This window comes from Sciurus vulgaris (genome assembly GCF_902686455.1).
Source record: "Sciurus vulgaris genome assembly, chromosome: 1".
Classification (NCBI taxonomy): domain Eukaryota; kingdom Metazoa; phylum Chordata; class Mammalia; order Rodentia; family Sciuridae; genus Sciurus; species Sciurus vulgaris.
The window spans coordinates 112,397,890-112,419,223 of NC_136461.1; the positions used below are offsets into that span (position 1 = coordinate 112,397,890).

The 21,334-nt window shown below is 49.6% G+C and overlaps 1 protein-coding gene across 6 annotated transcripts; it reads right to left on the minus strand.

The window, feature by feature from the left end:
• Positions 1–271: 271 nt before the first annotated feature.
• Positions 272–14,682, minus strand: SEMA6C (semaphorin 6C). 6 transcript variants are annotated; one of them, XM_079139358.1, is made up of 20 exons: positions 14,433–14,682; positions 12,283–12,327; positions 10,434–10,605; positions 7,760–7,874; positions 7,402–7,465; positions 7,192–7,248; positions 6,741–6,842; positions 6,447–6,537; positions 6,135–6,254; positions 5,877–5,965; positions 5,350–5,567; positions 4,624–4,755; positions 4,188–4,340; positions 3,768–3,941; positions 3,342–3,488; positions 2,976–3,053; positions 2,802–2,857; positions 2,587–2,631; positions 2,159–2,254; positions 272–1,761 (listed from the first exon to the last, which is right to left on the minus strand). In XM_079139358.1, exons 3-20 carry the CDS (start codon positions 10,549–10,551, stop codon positions 713–715), a joined length of 2,904 nt encoding a protein of 967 aa, XP_078995484.1. In that variant the 5' UTR covers positions 10,552–10,605; positions 12,283–12,327; positions 14,433–14,682; the 3' UTR covers positions 272–712. The 6 variants fall into 6 exon arrangements, with proteins under 6 accessions (XP_078995484.1, XP_078995486.1, XP_078995485.1 ...); XM_079139360.1 differs by lacking the exon at positions 6,447–6,537 and having other exon boundaries at positions 6,158–6,254; XM_079139359.1 differs by lacking the exon at positions 2,159–2,254.
• Between the last annotated feature and the right edge of the window lie 6,652 nt (positions 14,683–21,334).

The following is a 21,334-nucleotide window of genomic DNA, read 5'->3' on the forward strand; positions in this document are numbered from 1 at the left end:
GAAACGTGCTCCAGCGCTTTCCCCAACTCCACCTAAACTCTGCGGTGGTTCTCCTGGGTCCTGGCTCATCCCCACACACCATTTCTTCGCTTGCCTCCTTCAGGAAACCTTTCCTGATTAACTCCTTTGGGACTGTAGTCTTCCCAATTACTTGGGAGAGAGCTCGAGGCCGAGATGAAGGCAGAGATTCTGGGGCAAGTGCGCCCAAAGAGTCCACCGATTCCCATTCCCTCCCCTCCCCCTGCCCCACAGCGAGTAGTCAGGCAGCAGCTCAGGGACACAGCTGTATTGGGAAGCGGAGGCTCCTACATAGTAGGAGGAGGCACGTCCCAGTCCCAGGAGGCCCAAGAACTCGGTACACAACGTGCGCGTGGCCCCAGCCACGTCTGTCCGCCCGCCCGGGGCTCAGTCAGTGGAAGAAGCCCGGAGGGCGAGTTAAGGCAGCTTGGCTGGAAGGGAGAGGGGAATGGAAATCTGCCAGTACCCCCCGAAATGCTGGCTCACTGAGGGGACGAGCTTCTCACCTCCCACTCCTCTCTTGAGGACTGGGGGGAAAGACAGTCGACAGTCAATAAATAAGCCCGAGGCTAGAAGGGACCCGGGGAGACTCTCAGAGTCCAGAAAGGCTGGAGGTGCGGAGAAGCGTCCATCCCCACGACCTTCGAGGACGTAGGCCTCAAGGGCCCCACGTGAGGGGGTAGAACAACTCCCTTTAAAAGTTAAAATGGCTGCCGTTAGGGACGGCCAGGTGAGAGGAGGGCCCGAGGAGGGGAGGCTTCGGGGACAACTGCAGCTTGTCAACGTCCACCCTCTTCAGAGCACGGCCTCGGTACCCCTCCGGCCGTCCCAGGTAGAGGAGGTGCCTCCCGGGACCCCCGGAGTACCTGGAGGGGCCTCCCGAGGGGACTCGAGTGAGTAGGGCTGGGGGTGTACGGTGGGTGAAGGGCAACCTTCGGCTTCCCCCAACCCCTAGCCGGGGAGCCGGGGCCGAGAGCGCTGGCCGAGTGCTGGGAGCCACGCACTTGCCCTCGGGAGGCACATCTAGCCTCAGTGGCGGTGCACATTCTCGAGGGAGGGGACTGGAGTCCGCAAACAGAGTGGGGGTGGGAACAGGCTCTGGCGGGAGCGCCCGCGAGGTAAAAGCTGCCGAGGCAGGGGCTGATGGCTCCGCGCCCTTCCTGGGCGCCTGAGGACCGTGCAGGTAGCGCAGCAGTTCCTCCAGAGTGGTGACTTCCACCGCCTGCCCGGGACAGCCGGGAGGCGGTGGCCTCACCAGCACGCGCGGCGCGGGCCCGCCCGCCGCGTTGCTGCCCCGCACTCGGCCTGGGCCCTCCTTGGCGTTGTTCCCATTCTGGTTCCACTCCCAGGGACCTCCTGCGGCGCGGAGATGCTTGACCGGCAGTTCTGGGGTGGACTCCGGGGTGGGCAGACAGGCCAGCTCTGGCGGGGGTCCTCCCTCGGAGGGAGGCAAGAACGTGGTGTAGAGCTGTGGCGTCTGTGCTGCTTCTCCCTCCTTAGATGGTGGCGGGGGCTCTGGGCCGCTACCGTGCAGGCGGGCCAGACTGCGGAGGGAGAGAGGTCGTGGAAGCCCTGGAGTCTCGATGTCTTTGCTCCGACGTCTGTGGGCTCGGCGACAAGCACAGGAGACCAGGAGGCCAGAGACTGAGGCGCCCAGGGCGAAGGCCGCCGCTACACTGGCCAAGAGGAGTGGTACTGGGACAGAGCGGGAAGCTGAGGCTGGGAGGAGGTCCCGGCGCACACCTGCCAACCCAGAGAGAGAAGGGAGGGTCAGCCTAGGGTAGGGGATGCTAGGCCTAGAACATCCACCTCTCCTGCTGCTTGGCTTCACTCCCCAGGGCCTTGACCTTCCTTCCTCAGGATTCACCTCCCCTCACCCCTCAACACACGCAGTCCAAAGCACTACCCCTCACACACAGGCCAGAGCACGGACCTAGGGAGTCCCCAGCCCAGTTCTGGTCCCTGTAGCCATGCCAAGAACAACTGCCAAATTGTCCGTGCAGAAGGAGGTGGGGCATCCGGGAAGGGAGGCTCCAAACAGGCGTTAGAGACCAAACATCAGTCAGTGCCAGGCTTAGAACTCTCCAAGAGTCAGCAGCCCCACAGTTCACTCCTGTCCCTCCCAATGTAACCCCCTTACCCTGAGTGTGAGCTCCAAGAGTGGAAGACTGAGGCCTGGGGTGGGCATCACTGGGGGGACTGGGGGTCTCAGGGGAAGGGCCAGGACCCAGAAACACTGGTGACAGAGACCAGGTCAGAGCCGGTGAGGCTCCTGCTCTCCACCCAACACCCACCCAGGGGACCCCTCCCACTTTGGAACCCAAGAGTCCAGAACTTCAGCCTCTACTCTCCTCTGGGCATGAGGAAGGGCTAACAATGCAGGACATTCTTTGGTTTATTAAGCATCCTACTATATCCAAGTACTGAGCTACATGCTGGGTATCAGGAAGATCCTGACCTTTTCTGAAACTCAGGGTGTTCAGGGTACTGGTCTGATGGTGCCATAGGACACAGACTTGGGTGTATGGGCTAAGCAAGGGAAGGTGAAGCTGGGACAAGGGGACTCACCATAAGCAGAATCCCCAGGGCCTGACTGACTCCCAGTAGCTCCATCTATGAAGATGGGAGAGAGAGGGTGAAGATGGGGTCAGAGGGAAGCTTCATGAAGAACTGATGGAGGTGACCGTGCCACAGAAGGCAAGAAACCCACGCTTGGGATACTGTCTGTGGCTATCAGAACCATGTGCACCTCTGGCTGCAGCTGTCACCACCCTGCTTTTTACCTTGGCAGTCACCATGCTCTGTGAATTCCTGGTTGCCAACCTGATCCACATCAGTCCTAGGAAGAAAAGAAAGTGGCTCAGGGCAGTTGTATACCTTGTCCCCATCTCTCACCCTAGCCCTCTCTTAGTGGTAGGGAATGTAATCCTTAGAAGATTCAGGGGCTCCTCACTTACCCACCAGATCCCCTGATATCCACACAGCCTCTGGAACTATGCCATCCACAATAAGGGTCCTGAGAAGCCAAACAGCTCCTAGGGGAAACTGAGTTATGTGAGGCTGGGACTCCTCTCCATTCCATTCCATTCCATTCTGCTGCCTCCTCTCTCACCTTGGCTTACAGGAAACTCCCAGCCCTATGTTCCCATCCCGTCTGCCCCAATCTGTACTCCAGACCCTGGTTGCTGCCCACCTTCAGAATGCCTAAAGCACTCTTTCACCCCAAACATCCCCTGTATCTCCGTACTACCTATGGATCTTTCTGTGCTACTGCTGGCCCAGGAAACTTGCCCAGTTAGTGCCAGGCCTCAGGCCCTTCTCACCTCTGACAGGCCCCATGCCGGGCACAGCGGCTGAGAGGAAGGTAGACAATACAGCCAGAAAAAGCCACAAAGAGCCTGTGACCCTCAATGTCCAGCTCCAGCCCTATGATCCGTCGTGCTGTTTGGGCTGATCGCTTCCCACTGCACCTAGGGTAAGGCCAGAAGGAATCAGAATGGGGCAGGTGAGGCTACCTTTCCCTTGGAGCAGAAGGTGAGGAGGTGCATAAGCAATTAAGCACAATCCATGGAATCACCTTGCCCCAACTCACTATCTGGTCTTCTTGCCAAGCCCCTTTCTCTACCCCAAGTTCCTGTCCTAAAAAAAAAAAAAAAAAAGTGCTGGAATTCCCAACCCATTCCCACATCCCCATCTGCCACCTTCCATTCCACTCCAGCTTGCAGGGGCCGGCCTTCCAAAGGTCTCACCGGGAGGGGCTGTAGGCATCAATCTCTTCCAATAGGATAGGTTCAGGTCGCCCAGGTCGCCCCCCTGGGGGCAGCACCTTCAGCACTGTACCATCATTGGAGCCAAGGAACAGGACAGTGGTGTTACTGTGGGGACCAGCTGTGCCATCCACAGCTACCTGGGTCAGCAGAGCCCTGGAACGATAGGCCTCAGGTCAGGGTAACCTGCTCAGTGAGCATTCAAGGAGAGTCCAGGGGTCCTGGTTCCCATTCCTGCATCCTGTCCCCTTGCTCCAGGGTTCCCTTCTTAATTCTCTCCCTTCCACCTTCTTAAGTACTTCCTCCCATGAAGTAGTCACCATGTGATTTACCTTGTGGGGTCAGAGGAAGAGAGGAGGGGCAGAGGGCAGGAGGTGGTGGCTAGTGGTTTTAGCCCCATACCTGCTAGTGAAAGTGAGGAGAGGCTGGTGGGTGGCAGGTGGCACAGCAGGGTCTAGTAGTGGGTGAGCCTTGATGAAGGTCAGGACATCATCAGGAAGGTCTCGAGAAGAGGAGAAGAGGGCAGCTCCACCCACACCTGCACAGGATCCTGGCCTAGTGGGCACAGGAGAAGGGGCTGCCTTAGTGCAGGAACTTAACCTGCTTAGTTAAGTTCTGTGTCCCACCACTCTCCTAAAAATGGTTGGTAACCCCTGGGCCCTCCATGCAGACTCTCACACAACTGCTTCCCATCTCTGTTGCAGCTCCTCAGTCCCATGGCCAACCCACTGCTAAGCCCCCTCCCAGGCCTTGGACACCTTGCCCCTCATCCCTGTCCCATCCTGGAAGCAGATACTGCTTACTTCTGTCCCACAAAAGCCACCCCTATCCTGGGTACCTGGGTGAGGGGACCCTGTCCTCAGACACAGGGGTCCAGGCACCATCTAGACTCCTCTGCTCCTTGAACTTGCCCTCAAACCCACGCTCAATATCATCCAGGTAAAAGGCACAGACTGCAGAGCCAGGGATGCTGCAGGGAGCCAGAAAAAAAAATGCAGGATAAATGTTGATTGAGAGGGAACGCACAGGGCTGGGGAGATAGCTCAGCTGCTAGAGTGCTTGCCTCGCAAGCACTAAGGCCCTGAGTTTGATCCTCAGCACCGCCAAAAAAAAAAAAAAAAAAAAAAAAAAAGAGAGAGAGGGACTGCACAGCTCCTACCAGGTAGCCTCCTTTCATGCACCACATTAGGAGGCAGACATTGAGGGAGAAAGCAGCCCCTGGGTGCCATGCTGCCAGAACAAAAAGTGGGCAGCAAACTGGTTTTGCTTAAAGCTTTCTCTCACTGCCCTCATCAGTGGGTGTTTTGGGAGGGGGTGGGATTGGGCCTGGTGATTGAACCCAGGGGAGTTCTATCTCTAAGCTATCCCAGCCTTTTTTATTTTTTATTTTGAGACAGGGGCTGAGACTGGCCTCAAACTTGTGATCCTCCTGCTTTAGCTGCCCAAGTAGCTGAGATGACAGATGTGCACCAACACACTTGGCTCATCAGTAGGTTTTAAGAGGGGAGTTTGGATGTTGATAAGACAGGGGACCAATTGAGTCACACTGGTCAACCTGGCCTACCTATTGGTCTGGGTGGTGAAGACTCCAAAGAGAGCAGAATGGCCATGCAGGTTCACTGGCCCAGTCAAGGCCTGCAAGACGTCAAAATAGAAGGTAGAGTCCCCAGGGACAGAACAGTTTAGCCGCAGCTTCAGGAAGGATGTCCAATGGCGATCCAAGGCCCGAGGTGAGCCACCCATATCACGTTTACACACACGGGCTACCCGGGAGAACTGCACCTGTCACAGTAGGAAAGAGGAAAGTAAGAAAGTCACAGAGTCAACTGGCTAAGAGGAAGGTGATGACTTAAGAGCCCCAGAGACAAAGATTAAGGTTACAGCAAAGGGTACAGCATGGTAGGTCAATCTGGGTCAGGATGAAGGTCACAGCTAAATGTGGGGGTAGAGTTTGAGGCCATTTAAAGTTGCTCAGAGTCCAGGGGTTGTGGTGTGCACATTAGGGTTCCAGCACTTTCCCCAGACTCACACTGGCTTCTTAGGACCCAACAGAACCCTCCAGCTACCCACCTATGGTGCCCATCTCCTTACCCTCCCCAGCCGGGCATCCTCCACAGAGACCTCTCGGAAGAAGAAGTAGACATGGTCTCCATGTTCCAAGGCATGGACAAAGTGGGGCTCTACAGTGGGGAATGACAGGAAAAGGTATAGAAGAGTATCTATACCTACCCCCAAAATTCTCTCCCCATTGCATGCATGAGCATACTGCTACACCCGCTGTCTGCTCCCCACACAATCCTCCCTCTGCACCTCCACCCCAAGAAGAGTCTTCCTCTGGCCCGCCCTGACCTCGAAGCCACTTGGAGTCGTACTTGGCGGAGCGGAGTGGGGGTTGAGGCCCAAGGCTTCTGTAAACAACAGCATCACTGGCCTGGAAATCCGCAGCTGTGGCTGAGTACAGGCTGCCCTCTAGAGGGATGGGTAGGTGAGGTCAGGGGGAGGGCTCAGGGGTCTGTATCCTGTGTCTTATTTGGCCATCCACACCTCTACCTGGACGTGAACCTGGCCCCTACCTCAACCCTCCATTCAGGGACATGGGGGAAAGACCAAGTTAGAAGTGTAAGACGGGAGCTCCCTCCAGCCACATGCCCAGGTGCACACCTGCAAAGATGGCCACGTTGGACTGGGTAGCATCAAAGGGGCATCGAGCCTGCCCACTCAGCTCCTCACCCTCCTGCTGCAGTGAAGTTATCTGGGGGCAGAGGGAGCAGGTTGCTGGAATCTTTGGGGTCTTGGAGTCCATAACCCACTCCCCCATGTCCCCTTCCTCCTTCTGGACCCTTGCATTCTGGGCACTCCCACTCCTTTACACCAGTTCTTAATCCCTTCCCATCAGACTGGATTGCCCAGCATTTCTCCTCCTGACCAGTCCTGCCCCCCACCAACTTTTTGTACCCCATAGCTGCGGCACACAGGGCTGAATGAGTTCGTTCCGCAGGCAAGGAGCGTTTGGGAGTCCCAGGGAACGAGAACACGAATGTAGTTGTAGCACTCGTCCTAGAGAACCAAAAATTCTAGGTCAGTGACAGGTTGCTGGGACTGGGACTAGGGGTCACAAGAAGTAAGGCAACTACCCTTGAGCCAGTCAGAATGATGTGGGATAAAGTCCCATCTACACTATTTGCTAGCCCTGCAGCCTTGGGCAAGTCCTTTGGCCTCTCTGAGGCTCATGTTCCTTTTTTGTGAAGAATATAAAGGGAACTAAAAAGCATTAATCCTCTATCCCTCCCATTGTCCTCGGTGGCCTGAGATGGAAAAGTAGGTAAGAATTTTGGCATGGAAGATGACCACTTGGGCAGAGGCTAGAGGCCTCTCCTTCCCTCTAGATTCTCATTTTACTTCTCACCGTCAGCTTTCCCCGGACAGCACAGTTCTCCATATCTTGGCTCCTCCATGTTAGATACTGAAGGGAGAAGAAGAGGGAAAATTGTGAGGCACCTGGAACCCCTCTCACATTATGGCTCTTTTCAGATCCTTCTTCCCACCCTCTTAATCCCTGTTAGGCTTTTCCCAGCCTCATCTCCATGCCTGCTTTTCCTCCCACACAGCCCCTCACCTTGTTGGGCACCAGCCCCTCCCCTTCTTCTTGGGCTTGAAGATCGAAGGAGAAAACGTGTTCCCTGAAGAGGTAGGTAAGAAGGATCAGAGCTGAGCCAAGGTGCCCCACCTGAGTTCCTTAGCCCCCCACCTTACCCATGGTCACCTGCTCAGGGACAAACCACACAGACCTCCTACTCCCTACCCTCCCTTTATTCCATGCCTTGGCATTTTGTGCTCTGGGTCCAAGCATATCCGTGTCCCATGGCTTGTGCACCTGCATGTGTCCCCTGCAAGATGCTGCAGTGGCCATGCAGGTCCCATGTCTGCCTAGGAGCATGCATGTCTGCCCCACAACTGTGCCTCGGCCAGTTTACCGGGCAGCCACTAGCAAGGTCCGGTTCAAGGTCAGGAATCTCTGAAAGTCTAGCCCAAGTTCTGCAGCCACAGCATCATCCTCCAGGCCCCGGAACCAGGATAATGGGGAAATACCTAGAGAACACAGAGTGAAGTGCTGAGGGCCAGCCAGGATACACACACTTTCCCAACAGCCTCTACAACCATATAAAACCCAGCAATATACAGGGTAAAGGTGTGAGAGGGGACCAAAAGCTATTAATAAAAATAATACCAGTGGGCTGGGGTTGTGGCTCAGTGGTAGAGCACTTGCCTAGCATGTGTAAGGCACTGGAGTCACTCCCCAGCACCACATCAAAACAAATAAACAAAAAAACTAAATAGACAAAGTGAAGGTATTGTGTCCAACTATAACTAAAAAACTAAAAATACTTAATAATAATAGTAATAATAATAATAATAATACCAGTAACACTGAGCACTTAATCTCTGTGAGGAATTGTGTCAGCACTTTATTTTATTTATTTATTTATTTGGTACTTAGGACTGAACCCAGGGGTGCTCTACCACTGAGCTATATACACAGGCCCTTTTTATTTTTTTATTTATTTTTACAATTATTTATTTATTTATTTATTACTAGGGAATAAACCCAGGGGTGATTAACCACTGAGCCATATCCCCAGCCCTTTTTATATTTTATTTTCAGACAGGGTCTCACTAAGTTGCTGAGGCTAGGCTTGAAGTTGTGATCCTCCTGCCTCAGCCTCCCAAGCTGCTGGGATTATAGGCATGTGCCACTGCTCTCAGCCCCTTTTTATTTTTTGAGAAAGGGTTTTGCCAAGTTGTTTAGGTCCTTGCTAAATTTCTAAGGCTGGCCTCAAACTTGTGATCTTCCTGCCTCAGCCTCCCAAGTTGCTGGGATTACAGGTGTGTGCCATTGTGCCAACCTTGTGTTAGTACTTTAGATCTCACCTAATACATTAACCCTATGAGATAAATATTAACTTTGACCCCATTTTGCAGATGAGGAGCCTGAGGCTCAGGACATTAAGGGAACTGCATGAGCTCATTTAGGTCTAGGTCTGTATGACTTGAGAGATGAGTCCAGGCCTTTCTTGGAACTGCTTTTGGGTTAACAATTCCCCACCCACCTTGTATGCTGGAGCATTTACTTCCTCCATTTCTCCCAACCCTCTCTGCACTCTCCTCTCAAGGGGCTTCACAGGCCACTTCAGCCCTGTAGGGGTTTTGCCTCTCCTGACCAACTCCAGTATCTACCTGGTCTGATTATGGAAACCACAGTCATCAGTGTTCACAGGGAGCTCAGAGTTCAGGGATAGGTGATTTAACATTCATAAAGTGCTTAGAACTGTATCTGGCAAATGTAAGCATTTGCTGTTCTTATCTGTTCCCCAATAATTATTCCCAATAACCAAATTGAAGTTCCTCCCTCCTTAAAATGACTCTAAAATCCTACGTATATAACAGGGACTGCAAATAGATAAAAGTCCTCAGAAAAACTGAGCTTATGGTTTCCATCATGCTAAGACCTAGGCTTAGTGGTGATACCAGTAGAAAAGGAGGTAAGAGGTGTTGGGAACCAGGCTTCACTGTGTAGCTAAGAATAATAACAAATAAATATAAAGTATTTAGTTCATGCCAGACCAGGTTCTCATCACTTTATATGTATTACCTTATTTAATCCCTAAATAACTCCCTGAGATAGAACACTATTATTATCTTCATTTTGCAGATGAGGAGACTGAGGCAAAGAAAGGTTAAATAAGCTTAATCAAGGTCACCCAGCTAGTGAGCAGCTTAGCAAGAATGATGCAAACTTGCTTAGGTTAGGTCTGGCTGTGAGTTCACCTTCTTTTATCGTTTTGTGGTACTAGGGATCCCTAGTACACAAGGCCTTGTGCATGATAGGCAAGCATTCTACCACTGAGTTACACCCTGAGTCTTTTTATCTTATTTATTTTATTTTAGATATTTATTTTCTGCTGGAGATTTAGCCCAGGGGTCCTTTACCACTGAGCTAGCCCTTTTTTTTTGAGACAGGGTCTCTTAAATTGCTTAGAGTCTTGCTAAATTGATGAGGCTGGCCTGGAACTTGCAATCTCCTATCTCTGCCTCATGGCTGGGATTACAAGAATGTGCCACCAAGCCCGGCTTCTTTTTATTTTTGTATTTTATTTCTTTTTTATGGTACTGGGGATTGAACCCAGGGTGCTCTACAACTCAGCTACATCCCCAGTTTTTTTTTGTTTTTGTTTTTGTTTTTGAGACAGGGTCTTGCTGAGTTACTGAGGCTGGCATGGAACTTGCCTCCTGAGTCACTGGTATTTCCAGGCATGTGTCACCATGTGCCCCCTCCCTGTACTTTTTTACAGCACTGGGGATTGAACCTAAGGGTGCTTTACCACTTAGTGTAGCTCAGGTGTGTGCACCACACCACCTGGCTAAGAGCGCATTTTTAACCATCAAACCACACTGTTTCTTAGTGAAGAAACCAGTACCAGGAAAGAGAAAGAATGAACCTGAGGCACCAGCTCACTCTGCTTGCTGGTTCCCCTTGGCTGCTTAGGCCTTTAGCTTCTTTGAGGCTGGGAGCCTTCTTGAACCTTACATCCCACATTGGGGACCTCATCTCTACTTACAGAGAGGGGTGGGGTAGAAAGGTTCACTCACCTTGTAGGTCAGAGATCAACAGAGGGAGGGGGTCCTGGGGAAAGGTGGCTTGGGTATGGGGAAGTGAGAGCAGCAGCAGGAGTAGCAGCAAGGGCATGAAGTAGGGGATGCGGAGCATTGTGTGTGGGGCAGCTCAGGCCCCAGGGGGTGCCCCTTCACCCATATGCTGGCCCTGAAAGGAAAAACAGAAAAGTGGGGGAAGGGGCCAAGTTCCCTCCACTCTTAATGCAGTCAAGCTTCTCTCCAAGGTCTATCCCCAGAAGACCCTGTGGGGTGGGGGAAAGAACTCTCTGCTGCTCTGTCCAAGTCCCAGCCAGCTGTCACTGTCACTCAAGGATCTTCCCTTTCCAATTGGCCCAAACTGACTGGTGTGAAGCCTGCCTTCATGACCCCAGGTAAGGACAGGACATACCCACTGTCCCTCCCAGGCTTCTCACTCAGCCTTTCCTTTTCTCTCCTGACTGGGTCTGGGACATTTGGTAGGTGATACCTCCTGGCCCCCCTGGTGTTAACCCCTTCTCAGCTATAATTAGACACTGAAGCCTTAACATTATAAATAGTGACTCCTTGGCACTGGGAGGAGAAAGAGGGCACCAAGTCTGCTTCTCTCTCCCTCACAGACCCCAACCCCACACTGGGAGTGACTCAGGCACTGTGCCCAAGCTGAGGCATCTGTGTGGCAGCCATGGTCCTCTAGGATCCCAGAACAGGGTGTGGGGGGGCGGTCTAGAGGTCACTGTCCTGGTCTAAGCTTATGCTCCAGGGGGCCCTTCCCACTGCTAAGGAAAAAGCTGGGAAGGAAGGGGAGCTGGGGGGTGGGGGGACTGTCTTGGCCAAAAATGAATCTGCATCAAAGCCAGATCAGAGGCTAAATTTAGCTCTGGCTGCAGCTGTCTCCTCGACCACTATGCCCCCTCCCAGCCTCTCCTAGCCCCCTGTTCCCTCCCTGGCTCAAAAGAACCAGTGCCTGTACTTGATGGGGGTGGGGGCCAGTAGCAAACTGGACCTTTCTGGGAGCCAGGGATAGAAGGGACTGGTGAGGTGAAATAGTGGAATATGCCCCTCTTTCCCTTTCTTCCCTCATCAAGATGTCTCTGAAATTGAAATATAAATAATTCAGTGACAGGCAATTGTAGCCCAAAGTCCTGGAAAAGATGGATATAGTGGAGGGGATGGTGAGACACCCATCAGCTCTGTGAGCCAGCTGACCCTGGCTGGTTCCCCAGTGGGAGATGCACACCAGCTTCCTGCCTTCCCCTGAAACTGAAGTGAGGGAATGAGGAGGCTCCAGAAATCAGGTCAGGAAGAATCCTTTCTTTGTGAAGATCACAACAATCCTTAGTTGCCCTTCCCACCATGTCCCCTAAAGGAAAAACCCTAGGCTTACAGGCCCAGCCCCTTCCATCTCCCCAATAATTCTACTCTTGAATCCAGGACCCAAGTGTCCCCCCATCCTCAATCCAGCGTCACTGGTGGGAAGGTTGACGTCAGGTGTAGCCCCAAGAGAGCTGGAGAGGGGGAGGGGGTAGGAATACCTAATGATGACCCCCTTCCCCAGGGGCAGAACAGTCAGTTAGCTAAGGACCCTCTGGTGTTGAAAGGATGAGCCAGCCTCCCTCCCCCATACCATGTTTCCGGATGCTGGAACTCCCAGGGGAAGGGAAAGGGACACAGCTTGTTTCCTATGCTCCCCTATCTGCCCCCGCCCCCAAGTTGCCCTAGGCAACTGGTATCTTCACCCTGGAAACTACTTTGGCTGGCAAGTGGGAAGAACAGCCAGACCCTCTTCTTGTTCCCTGGATATGCGCGCTCTATGCCCTGCTCTCAGAAGCTACTGCCGTTTCCTTACCTGGGGTGGTAACTCCTTTGGGGGATTGAAGGGATTAGGAGACCTCTGACCTGATGGAAGAAGGGACAAAAGGAGGGAAGAGCCTGAGTTACACCTCCTCCCATACCACATCTCTTACAAGTAAATATGAAAATTCAGGAAAAGTCTTCTAGTGAGGGGAGGTGCCACCTTGGAAGAGGGGGAGGGGAGATGACATTTAATTTGGATATATATATATATATATATATATATATATATATATATATATGTATATGTATGTATTGTAGTTGTAGGTGGACACAATACCTTTATTTTATTTTTATGTGGTGCTGAGGATTGAACCCAGGGCCTCACATGTGCTAGGAAAGTGCTCCATTACTGAGCCCCAACCCCAGCCCCTAGTTTGGTTTTAAAGATGCTGGCAGCTCCATGCCCAGAGATATGAGAGCAGGGAATAGTCCCTAGCCAGAAACTCCTGAAACTGCAAGACCAGCCTTGGGGAAAGGATAAATTGGGAGAGTTTGGGGGGCATGAAGACCACTCCCATATTAAAACCTTTAGAATCCAACAGCTTCCTTAGCAAAAGCGCCCTAGCTAGGGACAATAGAGGCTAATTTGCATTTCATTTGCATGCTCTTCATTTCCAGCAAAATGCTCTGATAGCTAGCACCCCAAGCCCGGTCCTTCTTTCCTGAGAAAGCAGGCCCTGCCTCCCTCCCACCTAACCTTTCTTCACATAGACCCCCCACACACACTTGGATTAGCCTGGCCTCTAAAAACAGTTGATCGGCCTTTGCCTTGGCCCCTAACTCTGCTGTGGAACATCTTTAAGAGGGTTTTTCATAGATCTTTTGGGGGAAAGAATCTGGGTGCCTCCTACCCAACCCTTGACTTGGGGAGAAGCTTACTGAAACCTGGAGGAATTGCAGGGAGAGATCTGGCTAACTCTTTCTCCCCCTTCTAGAACCTCTCCTTGATGGGAAGAGGAAACAGCCCTTCTCTCTCCTCTGGGTCGGGCAGCCACCTCTGGGGAGTGGCTGAGGTCATAGCCAGAGTCTAGCAGAGATGGGGAAGGGGAGACCGGGCTGGGGACAATAGCAGGACGCCCTGGGCTGGTCGCCCTCCCCAGTCCACCTTCCTCAGGGGGAGCTGGGGAGCACTGAGAAGCCTCATGGATCAGGCTCGTTCCCTTCTCCAAGACCTTTCCCCAACCCTTCGCTCTCAGCCCCAGGTTCGGCACCTATCCTCCCTCCCACCCAGCCCCCAACGAGGATAATCCAGGTGTCTAGAGCTTCGCATGAGCTGGGCCTGGGGCCAGGGGCTCGACGTGTCTCCCCTTCACTGGATCCGGGGCTCCGAGGAGGGGCGGGTAGCAGAGTCTGGGCCGGGACCGGGTCCCAAAGCCACGTTAGCGGGAGGAGGGGCTGGAGGGGCCTGCAAGCTCAGACTGAGTGGGGACGAAAGCGGGGGTTGGGGAGCGGAGGCGGGTCTCGCAGGCCAGGGAAACAGGGCCAGAGGCTGAGAACCGACGAGGGCGGGCCCTATGCCGGCGCTGAACCGAGTCGGTGAGCTTGGATATAGTCTCCATCTCGGCTCTCCTCCTTGGGAGACCAGTCTAACAAAGCCCTGGGCCGAGCGGGGTGAAGGAAGGAGACTGGAGCTGGGACCGATGTTTCTCGGAGACCCCATTCTCCGACTCTGTGCTCAAGCCAACCCCCAAGAGGGTGCTCAGACTCCTGCTTGCACAAGGACGAAGGTGCAGCCCTGACACCAAAGTCCAGAACGACGCGTCCCGCCTTCCATCCCCGCAGGGGCAACCAGAGGTTCTGGTTCTCCAAGAGTCTCGGAACCTTATTTACCCTGAGGGGGAGGCAAAGGACCAGGTTTTCCACACTCTGTACGGTGCGCTTCTCAAAAAAATCCCCCTTTTTGTTCCTTAATCCAGTGAGATGCGACTCGGAGAGAAACGCAGACCCGAACCCAACAGTGCAGTGAAGGGGCTTGGTCACAGTCCCCTCCTCCCCAGTGCGCCCCAACTCCTCCGACCCTCTCTGCCAGTCAGCGCCCTGGTATCCTCTCTGGTCTCCCTAGCACTTTGTAAGCTTGTTCCTTATCCGCGGAGCTCCGGTCCCTCCCCGCCTCCGGTCAGTCCCATTCTGCCCCCGGGGTACTTGCTCCGAGATCAGGGTTAGCGGGCTCGAGATCGCAGCGGGCGGCCAGCAGCCCAGTACCGTGCGGAGTTCTGTCTGTGGTGGCGCTCAGGCGAGATATGACTGTCGTCCCAATTGAATGATGCTTGGATGTGGGCTTCGGGGAACTGTCGGGTCACAAGAGCCCTGGGTCCAAGTCGCAGCCCCCACTCCCGCAGCGGATCCGCGGAGGAAAACAATGCGACCGCCGGGAGCTCTGGGCTCGGCCCCAGCCGCCCCGCCCGCCTCCTGACCGGACCCGCCTCTGGCCCGCCTCCTGGTCGCCACAACTAATCGTGTCTTCGGAGGTCCGCTAGACACCACCTTCTCACCACCTTTTCACCAATAGCACTGCTAGTGGGAGGGGCTCCAGGAGCACGGTCCACCCAGAGAGCCAGGCGGGGAGGGTGAGCTGAAGACCAGATACTGGAGCGAGATGGAGAGACCCCTGGATTGTTGCTGAGGCCCGGACGGAGGAAAAGAAACACAGAAACAGACAGACTGACAGGGGAGAGGCCTTGAGAAATGCCACAAGAAAGAATGAGAGAAGTCGAGATAAGAGAGACAGGAAACCCGGAGGCCTCCACTGGGCTGGGCTGTCAAAGCCTGCGCGATCCTCCCTCGCTTTCCCTCAATGGCTTTGGCGGCCCTATTCCCTAGGGAGTCTGTCGCCTCTCCCCTGCTCTGCCCCATCCCTCCGTTCCTCATCCTCATGCTTTTTATCTCTGTCTCTTTATTTCTCCCCGTGTACCTCTTCTGATTCCTCCTGACCTCAATGAGGAGGCCTAGCATGTTCTTGGGAGTTTGAGGCCTGGAAAAGGAAAGGAAAGTGCCCTTTGGAGGTTTTTCTTATCCACATCACCTCCTCCCCTCCCACCTCTACAAAACAGGATGGGCTTGGGTGACCATGCCAGGAACCAAGGAGTCAGGAAGCTAGGGTGGTTGGCAGTCAGGCTGTTGGTTGATGAAAGAGGACAGGTGGGAGTGGTTGAAGTCAAAAGAGAGATGTGGAGACCAAGAATAATTGATTCAGAGAATTCACAGAAAGAGAAGTCATATAGAGACCTAAAAGAGAAAATGACCAGCCCTAATCCATGATTCCCCATAGGCACAGGATTCATCAAAGAGCCCTAGACATCTCTCCAAATAGCAGAATTGCTCCTTCTCCATCCCCACCCTCCATAAAAACGTTTGGTTCTGGGAATGTTAGCGAGGAGGAAGAATGAAACTACTTCAGACAGTAATGCTAGGTCTCCCTCCACCTTGGTATTGCCTGCTAGGATTCTTCCCTATGTGGGTCTGGGACAAAAAGACATTCTCAAAATTCCCAGGAAAGTAGGTGGCCTGGGAGACATTGGCATTCTCAGATAGTGTTATTAGAGTGGGCATTTCTACCCACTTCTTGGTCTCTGAACTAGAAGAAAGGAGGGTTAGATTTACCATTTCCACACAAGCCCCAACTAGACTGGGATCAGGGTTCAGGGTAGGTAACATCACCAACTGGGCTAAGCTCCACAGTGAGTGAGCAAGACACACATACAGAAAGGGAGAGGGAGAGGGAGAGGGAGAGGGAGAGGGAGAGGGAGAGGGAGAGGGAGAGGGAGAGAGAGAGAGAGACAGAGAAACAGAGAGAGACAGAGAGACACAGACAGAGACAACAAAGATTTAAAGCCAAGTGAACCAGTGAGATAAACACAATCAGCAACAATGGAACAATTTCCACACAACATTAATGGCTGGGGAGTCAGGTTGAAGACAATTCAATGGACAGTTGAATTAGGAATTGTTTTAAAGACTGGAAACAAGTTTCGAGGGAAAGCTACCTTGTAATTTACATGCACTCAAGAGCTGGAGATGTAGTTCAGTGGTAGAGCACCTGCCTAGCAAGTGCAAGACCCTGGATTTGATCCCCCAGCACTGAAAAAACATTTTTTTAGAGGTATTCAGAGGTTAAAAGAAATTTATCCAGCTCCTAGCACAAGCTGAGGAGCTGAGGTACTCAAATATTGTTTATTGAATGATTTATGAATGGGGACTAATGTGTAATTCATTTAAAGTTATAGGGCTTAGAATCTCAATTCTATACAATAAATTTGAAACATTTCAGGCCCAATCTACTGTACCATCTTCTGGGTGATATGATCCCAGTCCTGAAGAAAATGATCACCTATTTGAATTAAAAGAAGATTTATTGTACTAAATGACTGAAAAGCAATACCAGGTCTCAACAAACAAACAAACAAACAAACAAACAAACAAACAAAACCAAAGCTACATTGAACATAAATTCCTAAATGTAAAGGAAATAAATACTCTATGATGACTGCAGAGAAAGATGTTGGATGCATTTTATCAAGTAGGACAAAGGAACTTTGGTGGGAATTGCCTTGGATAAAGGAGAAAATATTCCAAAGAAGGATATTGCTTAAGCAAAAATTCTTACTTGGTGAGCATGGAGCCTGAAGCATGGATTGCAAAAGGTCATATGAGGTTGATACACAGGGATAGCACTAGTTAGAAGCAGGGGAAAGGGAAGGAGGGACACAAATTACAGAAGGCCTAGAACACCATGGCAAGAGGTTAAAACAATCTGATAGAAGTAGAATATCATTTTAAGTCCCAGTATAAGGGACTTTTGTCAAAACATTTTGGTTCTAAGCAAGAAGACAAGAGAAAACTACTAGCAAGAAAACAGGGAAGTCTAAGGATAAGGAGAGAAGGCAAGCTAAGAGCGATAGCATTGGGTATGGAAAGAAATAAATGAATGTGTTATTTCAAAAGAGAAGTCAAAATTATTCTCTTTGGGCTGGAGTTGTGGCTCAGTGGTAGAGTGCTTTCCTGGCATGTGTGAGATCCTGGGTTCAATACTCAGCACCACATATAAAAAAATAAAATAAAAGATCCATTGACAACTAAAAATATACTTTAAAAAAAAAATGACTCTCTTCCTACTCCCTGGGTGTTCTGAAGAAAATCACACAGTCCCAAAGATTGGAATCTTTTTTTTTCTTTATAAATTCAGAATCACCAAATGGGAAACTCACCTTTTCCTATATTCCAACAAGTAGCTATTTCAAACCTCATACTTCTTCCTCAAATTCCTTCCCTCACCACTTCCTTGCTCATTTCAATAGAACCTACATCCACCTTCAGAGAAAAATTGAGCAATAAATTGAGGATTCTATTAACTTTTTGTCTCCTAGAGATGCACGTATCACATCTCTCTGGTCCCAGTGAATGAGGAATCAAAATCTCCTGTCCATTTTACTGTAAGATCCACATAGTATGTCTGTCAGTCTTGCTCACTCCTGTATCTTTTCCATTTAGCACAGTGCTGACACATAGTAGGTGTTAACTATCAATACACTTATTTCTCCTATTTAAGGTTTTTCTGTTTTGTTTTGTTTTGTTTTTGAGTACTGAGAATTGAATCCAGGCCCTTAAACATGCTAGGCAAACAATCTACTATTGAGTTGCATCTCCAACCTTTACTTAGGTTTTTTTGTTTGTTTGTTTGTTCTGCAATGTTGGGGATGGAGTCCAGGGTCTCACACACGCAAGATAAGTACTTTACCACTGAGGTACATTCCCAATCCTCATTTTAGTTTTTGCCCCCATCAATCCACTAAGATTGCTATCATCAAGGCTAGCAATGACTCTTCAGTCTTCATCCTTTCACCCTCTTTGTGGCACTTGACCTTGTTGACCTCTCTCCTCCCTTGGAATACTCTTCTCTTTTGGCACATGAGATTCTTCTTTCTCTCAACAGAGGCTACAAGTTTAATAAACATATTTTAAATGAATGAGTTAACTTCTATTAATAAGACCTTTCTGGGCCTTCTCTGGCCTCTCCTTAAATATTGGTGTTCCCTAACCATGTCCATAGCCACCTTTTCTTCATGTACATTCTCATTGGTCAAGATAAGAGTTGCAGGGCTGGGGTTGTGGCTCAGTGGTAGAACACTTGCCTAGCATGTGTGAGGCACTGGGTTTGATTCTCAGCACCACATAAAAAATTAAGTAAAATAAATATATTGTATTCATCTACAGCTAAAAATATATTTTTTAAAAAGATAATAATTACAAAGATTATCTACATGCTACTCAGCATAAAATCTAGGTATTTAACTCAGGTCTTTCTCTTGAACTCTAAACTCATGTATGCAATTATTTATTGGATCCTTCATTTGGATTTCTTGTATGTATTTACCACTTAGTCTAATGACAGGAAGCTTGTCTTTTATCTTTATATCCCCAGCGCTTGGTCATAATGTCTGGCATACAGTAAGTAGAGGATGAAATAAATGCATAAAAAATTAAAAGGAAAAAAAGAGATTAAAAGCTGCAAACTATTTCCAGCAATGCCAGGCTGAAGTCTTCTTTGACTGTTTTAAATCATACGGAATGTTCTCTTTCTGAACTGATATGAAAGTACTGTTCTTCACTATCATAAATCTCAGCTAGGGTTGGAGAGTGGCTCAGTGATAGCGGGAGTGGCTCAGTGGTAGGGCGAGTGCTTAGTATGTGTAAGGCTGAGGGTTTAATCTCCAGGACCAAAAACCAAACAAACAAAAAACCCAAACCTCAGCTAAACCAGACAGAGGACTGTTTGATTCAGAACATTTTCATTCTGTTTCAACTTTTAAAAAATTTCACTATAGGGGTTCAAACACAGGGCTTTGCACATGCAGGGCAAGTGCTGTACCACTGAGTTATACCTGCGACCTTCATTCTGTTTCAAATAGATTAATTCAAAAAAAGGTACTATTAACTTCCTGTGGATTATATAATGGAAAGAACATGATTTGGTGTCATTAAGACTTAGATTTACCTCTAGAGTATGGCTTTGGATAAATCACTTATCTCTAAGGCTAAGTTTGCCATCTCTAAGTGGACATTATTACCTTACAGTCTACCTCACAGGATCAAGAAAGATAAGGTAGTGAAATGCTTTATAAATGCAAAAGATTTAAGATATCATCATTTATCCATTTTGTTTACTCAGAGGCAGCACTATAAACTTAATCATCTAGAAACCCAATGAGGATTCCAAAGTATGTGTAATTACTACTGTTTGCCCCCAGTTACATGACAAAAAAAAAAAAAAAAAAAAAAGTAGTACTGGGGATTGAACCCAGGCATGTCTAAGTTACATTCCCAGCCCATTTTTAAATTTTACTTATTTTTTGGTATCACAGTTTACTTAGAGGTGTTTTATCACTGAGTACATCCCCAGTCCTTTTTGTATTTTATTTTGAGACAGGGTCTCACTAAGTTACCAAGCCTGGCCTTGAACTTGCAATCTCTTGTCTCAGCCTCCTGAGTCACTAAGATCATAGATATGAGCCATCATGGCTGGCTGCAATTTTTAATTGTCTGCTTTTTTGTTTTCCTAGTCATCTCTTGCTGTGTTAATTTTCCTTGTTATCAGTGTTCTTACTTCTAAAAGTTACTCTTTTTTTCCTTTAATTTGCTGTGAATTATACTATGGGTTACTGGAAATGGGTAATATTAGAAGTGGGTATAGATTAAGAGAATATAAAAGAAAGCCTTCCTCATGAGTGAAGTAAATGAACATTATAACATCTGACTGTCACCTTACAACTATTTCCACCTTATCTCCTGATTCTTGAATATGTTTTGGATCTATTTTTTCAGCAAATATTTCTTGAGCACAGTAAAACACAATCTCTGTCCTCATGGAGTTTACAGTTTAGTAGAAAGTCAGTTAATAAAAATCACATATCACACAAAGTCTGATCATTACAATAGGGGAGGTATATATTTCTTTAGAATTGAGGGTCTCCTGGAGTTGGGGAGTTATGGGTAGCTTCAGGAAAGGTAGGATTTTCCATCTGGAGTCTAAAAGATAAGTTGAAATTCATCAGGCAAGGAAAAGGTGTGTGTGAGAAGTGAGTTGTAGGCAGAAGGACAAGAAATGGCAAGGTCTAGAGCACAGGAAGAGATGGCAGGAGGGAGGGAGAAAAGACCACCACAAGAAGTACTGGAGGAAGTAATGGAATAATAACATGGCTAGGGCATAGTACAAGGGACAAAAGGAGTTTAAGGCACAGAGGTGAACAGGTAGAGTTGGCAGCAGAATTCTGGATTCAGAAGTCATTACTGTGTTTGTATCTTTGTTGTCCTTACCCAACTAGATTATACATTCCCCCTGTCCCCCAGTGTTGGGGATGGAACCCAGGATCTTACACGTGCTAGGCAAAGCACTCTACTGCCGAGCTACTCTCTTGGCCTGCCTGCCTCCCTCCCTCCCTTCCTTGTCCTGGGGATTGAACCCAGGGCCTCACATATACTAGACAAGAGCTCTACCACTGAGCTATACCTACAGCTCTGGATCATTTCTCATAAAAGGACTTTTATTTTCCTATGGTTTTGGTAGTGGCACCTAATATTGTCCCTAACGTGTGTGATCAGTATATAAATAGTGCATACAGAAGTAAAATGCCACTGTTATGCTGTTGAAGTTATTATCACATAAGCTTGTTGTGGAAATTATCAGAAAAAATATGTGCTTAAAAATCACACAAACTGGGGCTGGGGAGATAGCTCAGTCGATAGAGTGCTTGCCTTGCAAGCACAAGGGCCTGGGTTCAATCCTCAGCACTGGAAAAAAAAAATCACAAAAATTGTTGTGTGGCTTAACACACAACAATTGAGTTGTGGCTCAGTGGTACAGTGCTTGCCTGCTATGTGTGAAACCCTGGGTTTGGTACTCAGTGCCACATGTAAATAAAGTAAAAGATCCATTGACAACTTAAAAAAAAAAATCACACAAATTTGGGTATGGTGGGGTATGCCTGTAGTGACTCAAGGAGGCGTGAGGCAGGAGGACCACAAGTTCAAAGCCAGCTTCAACAATTTAG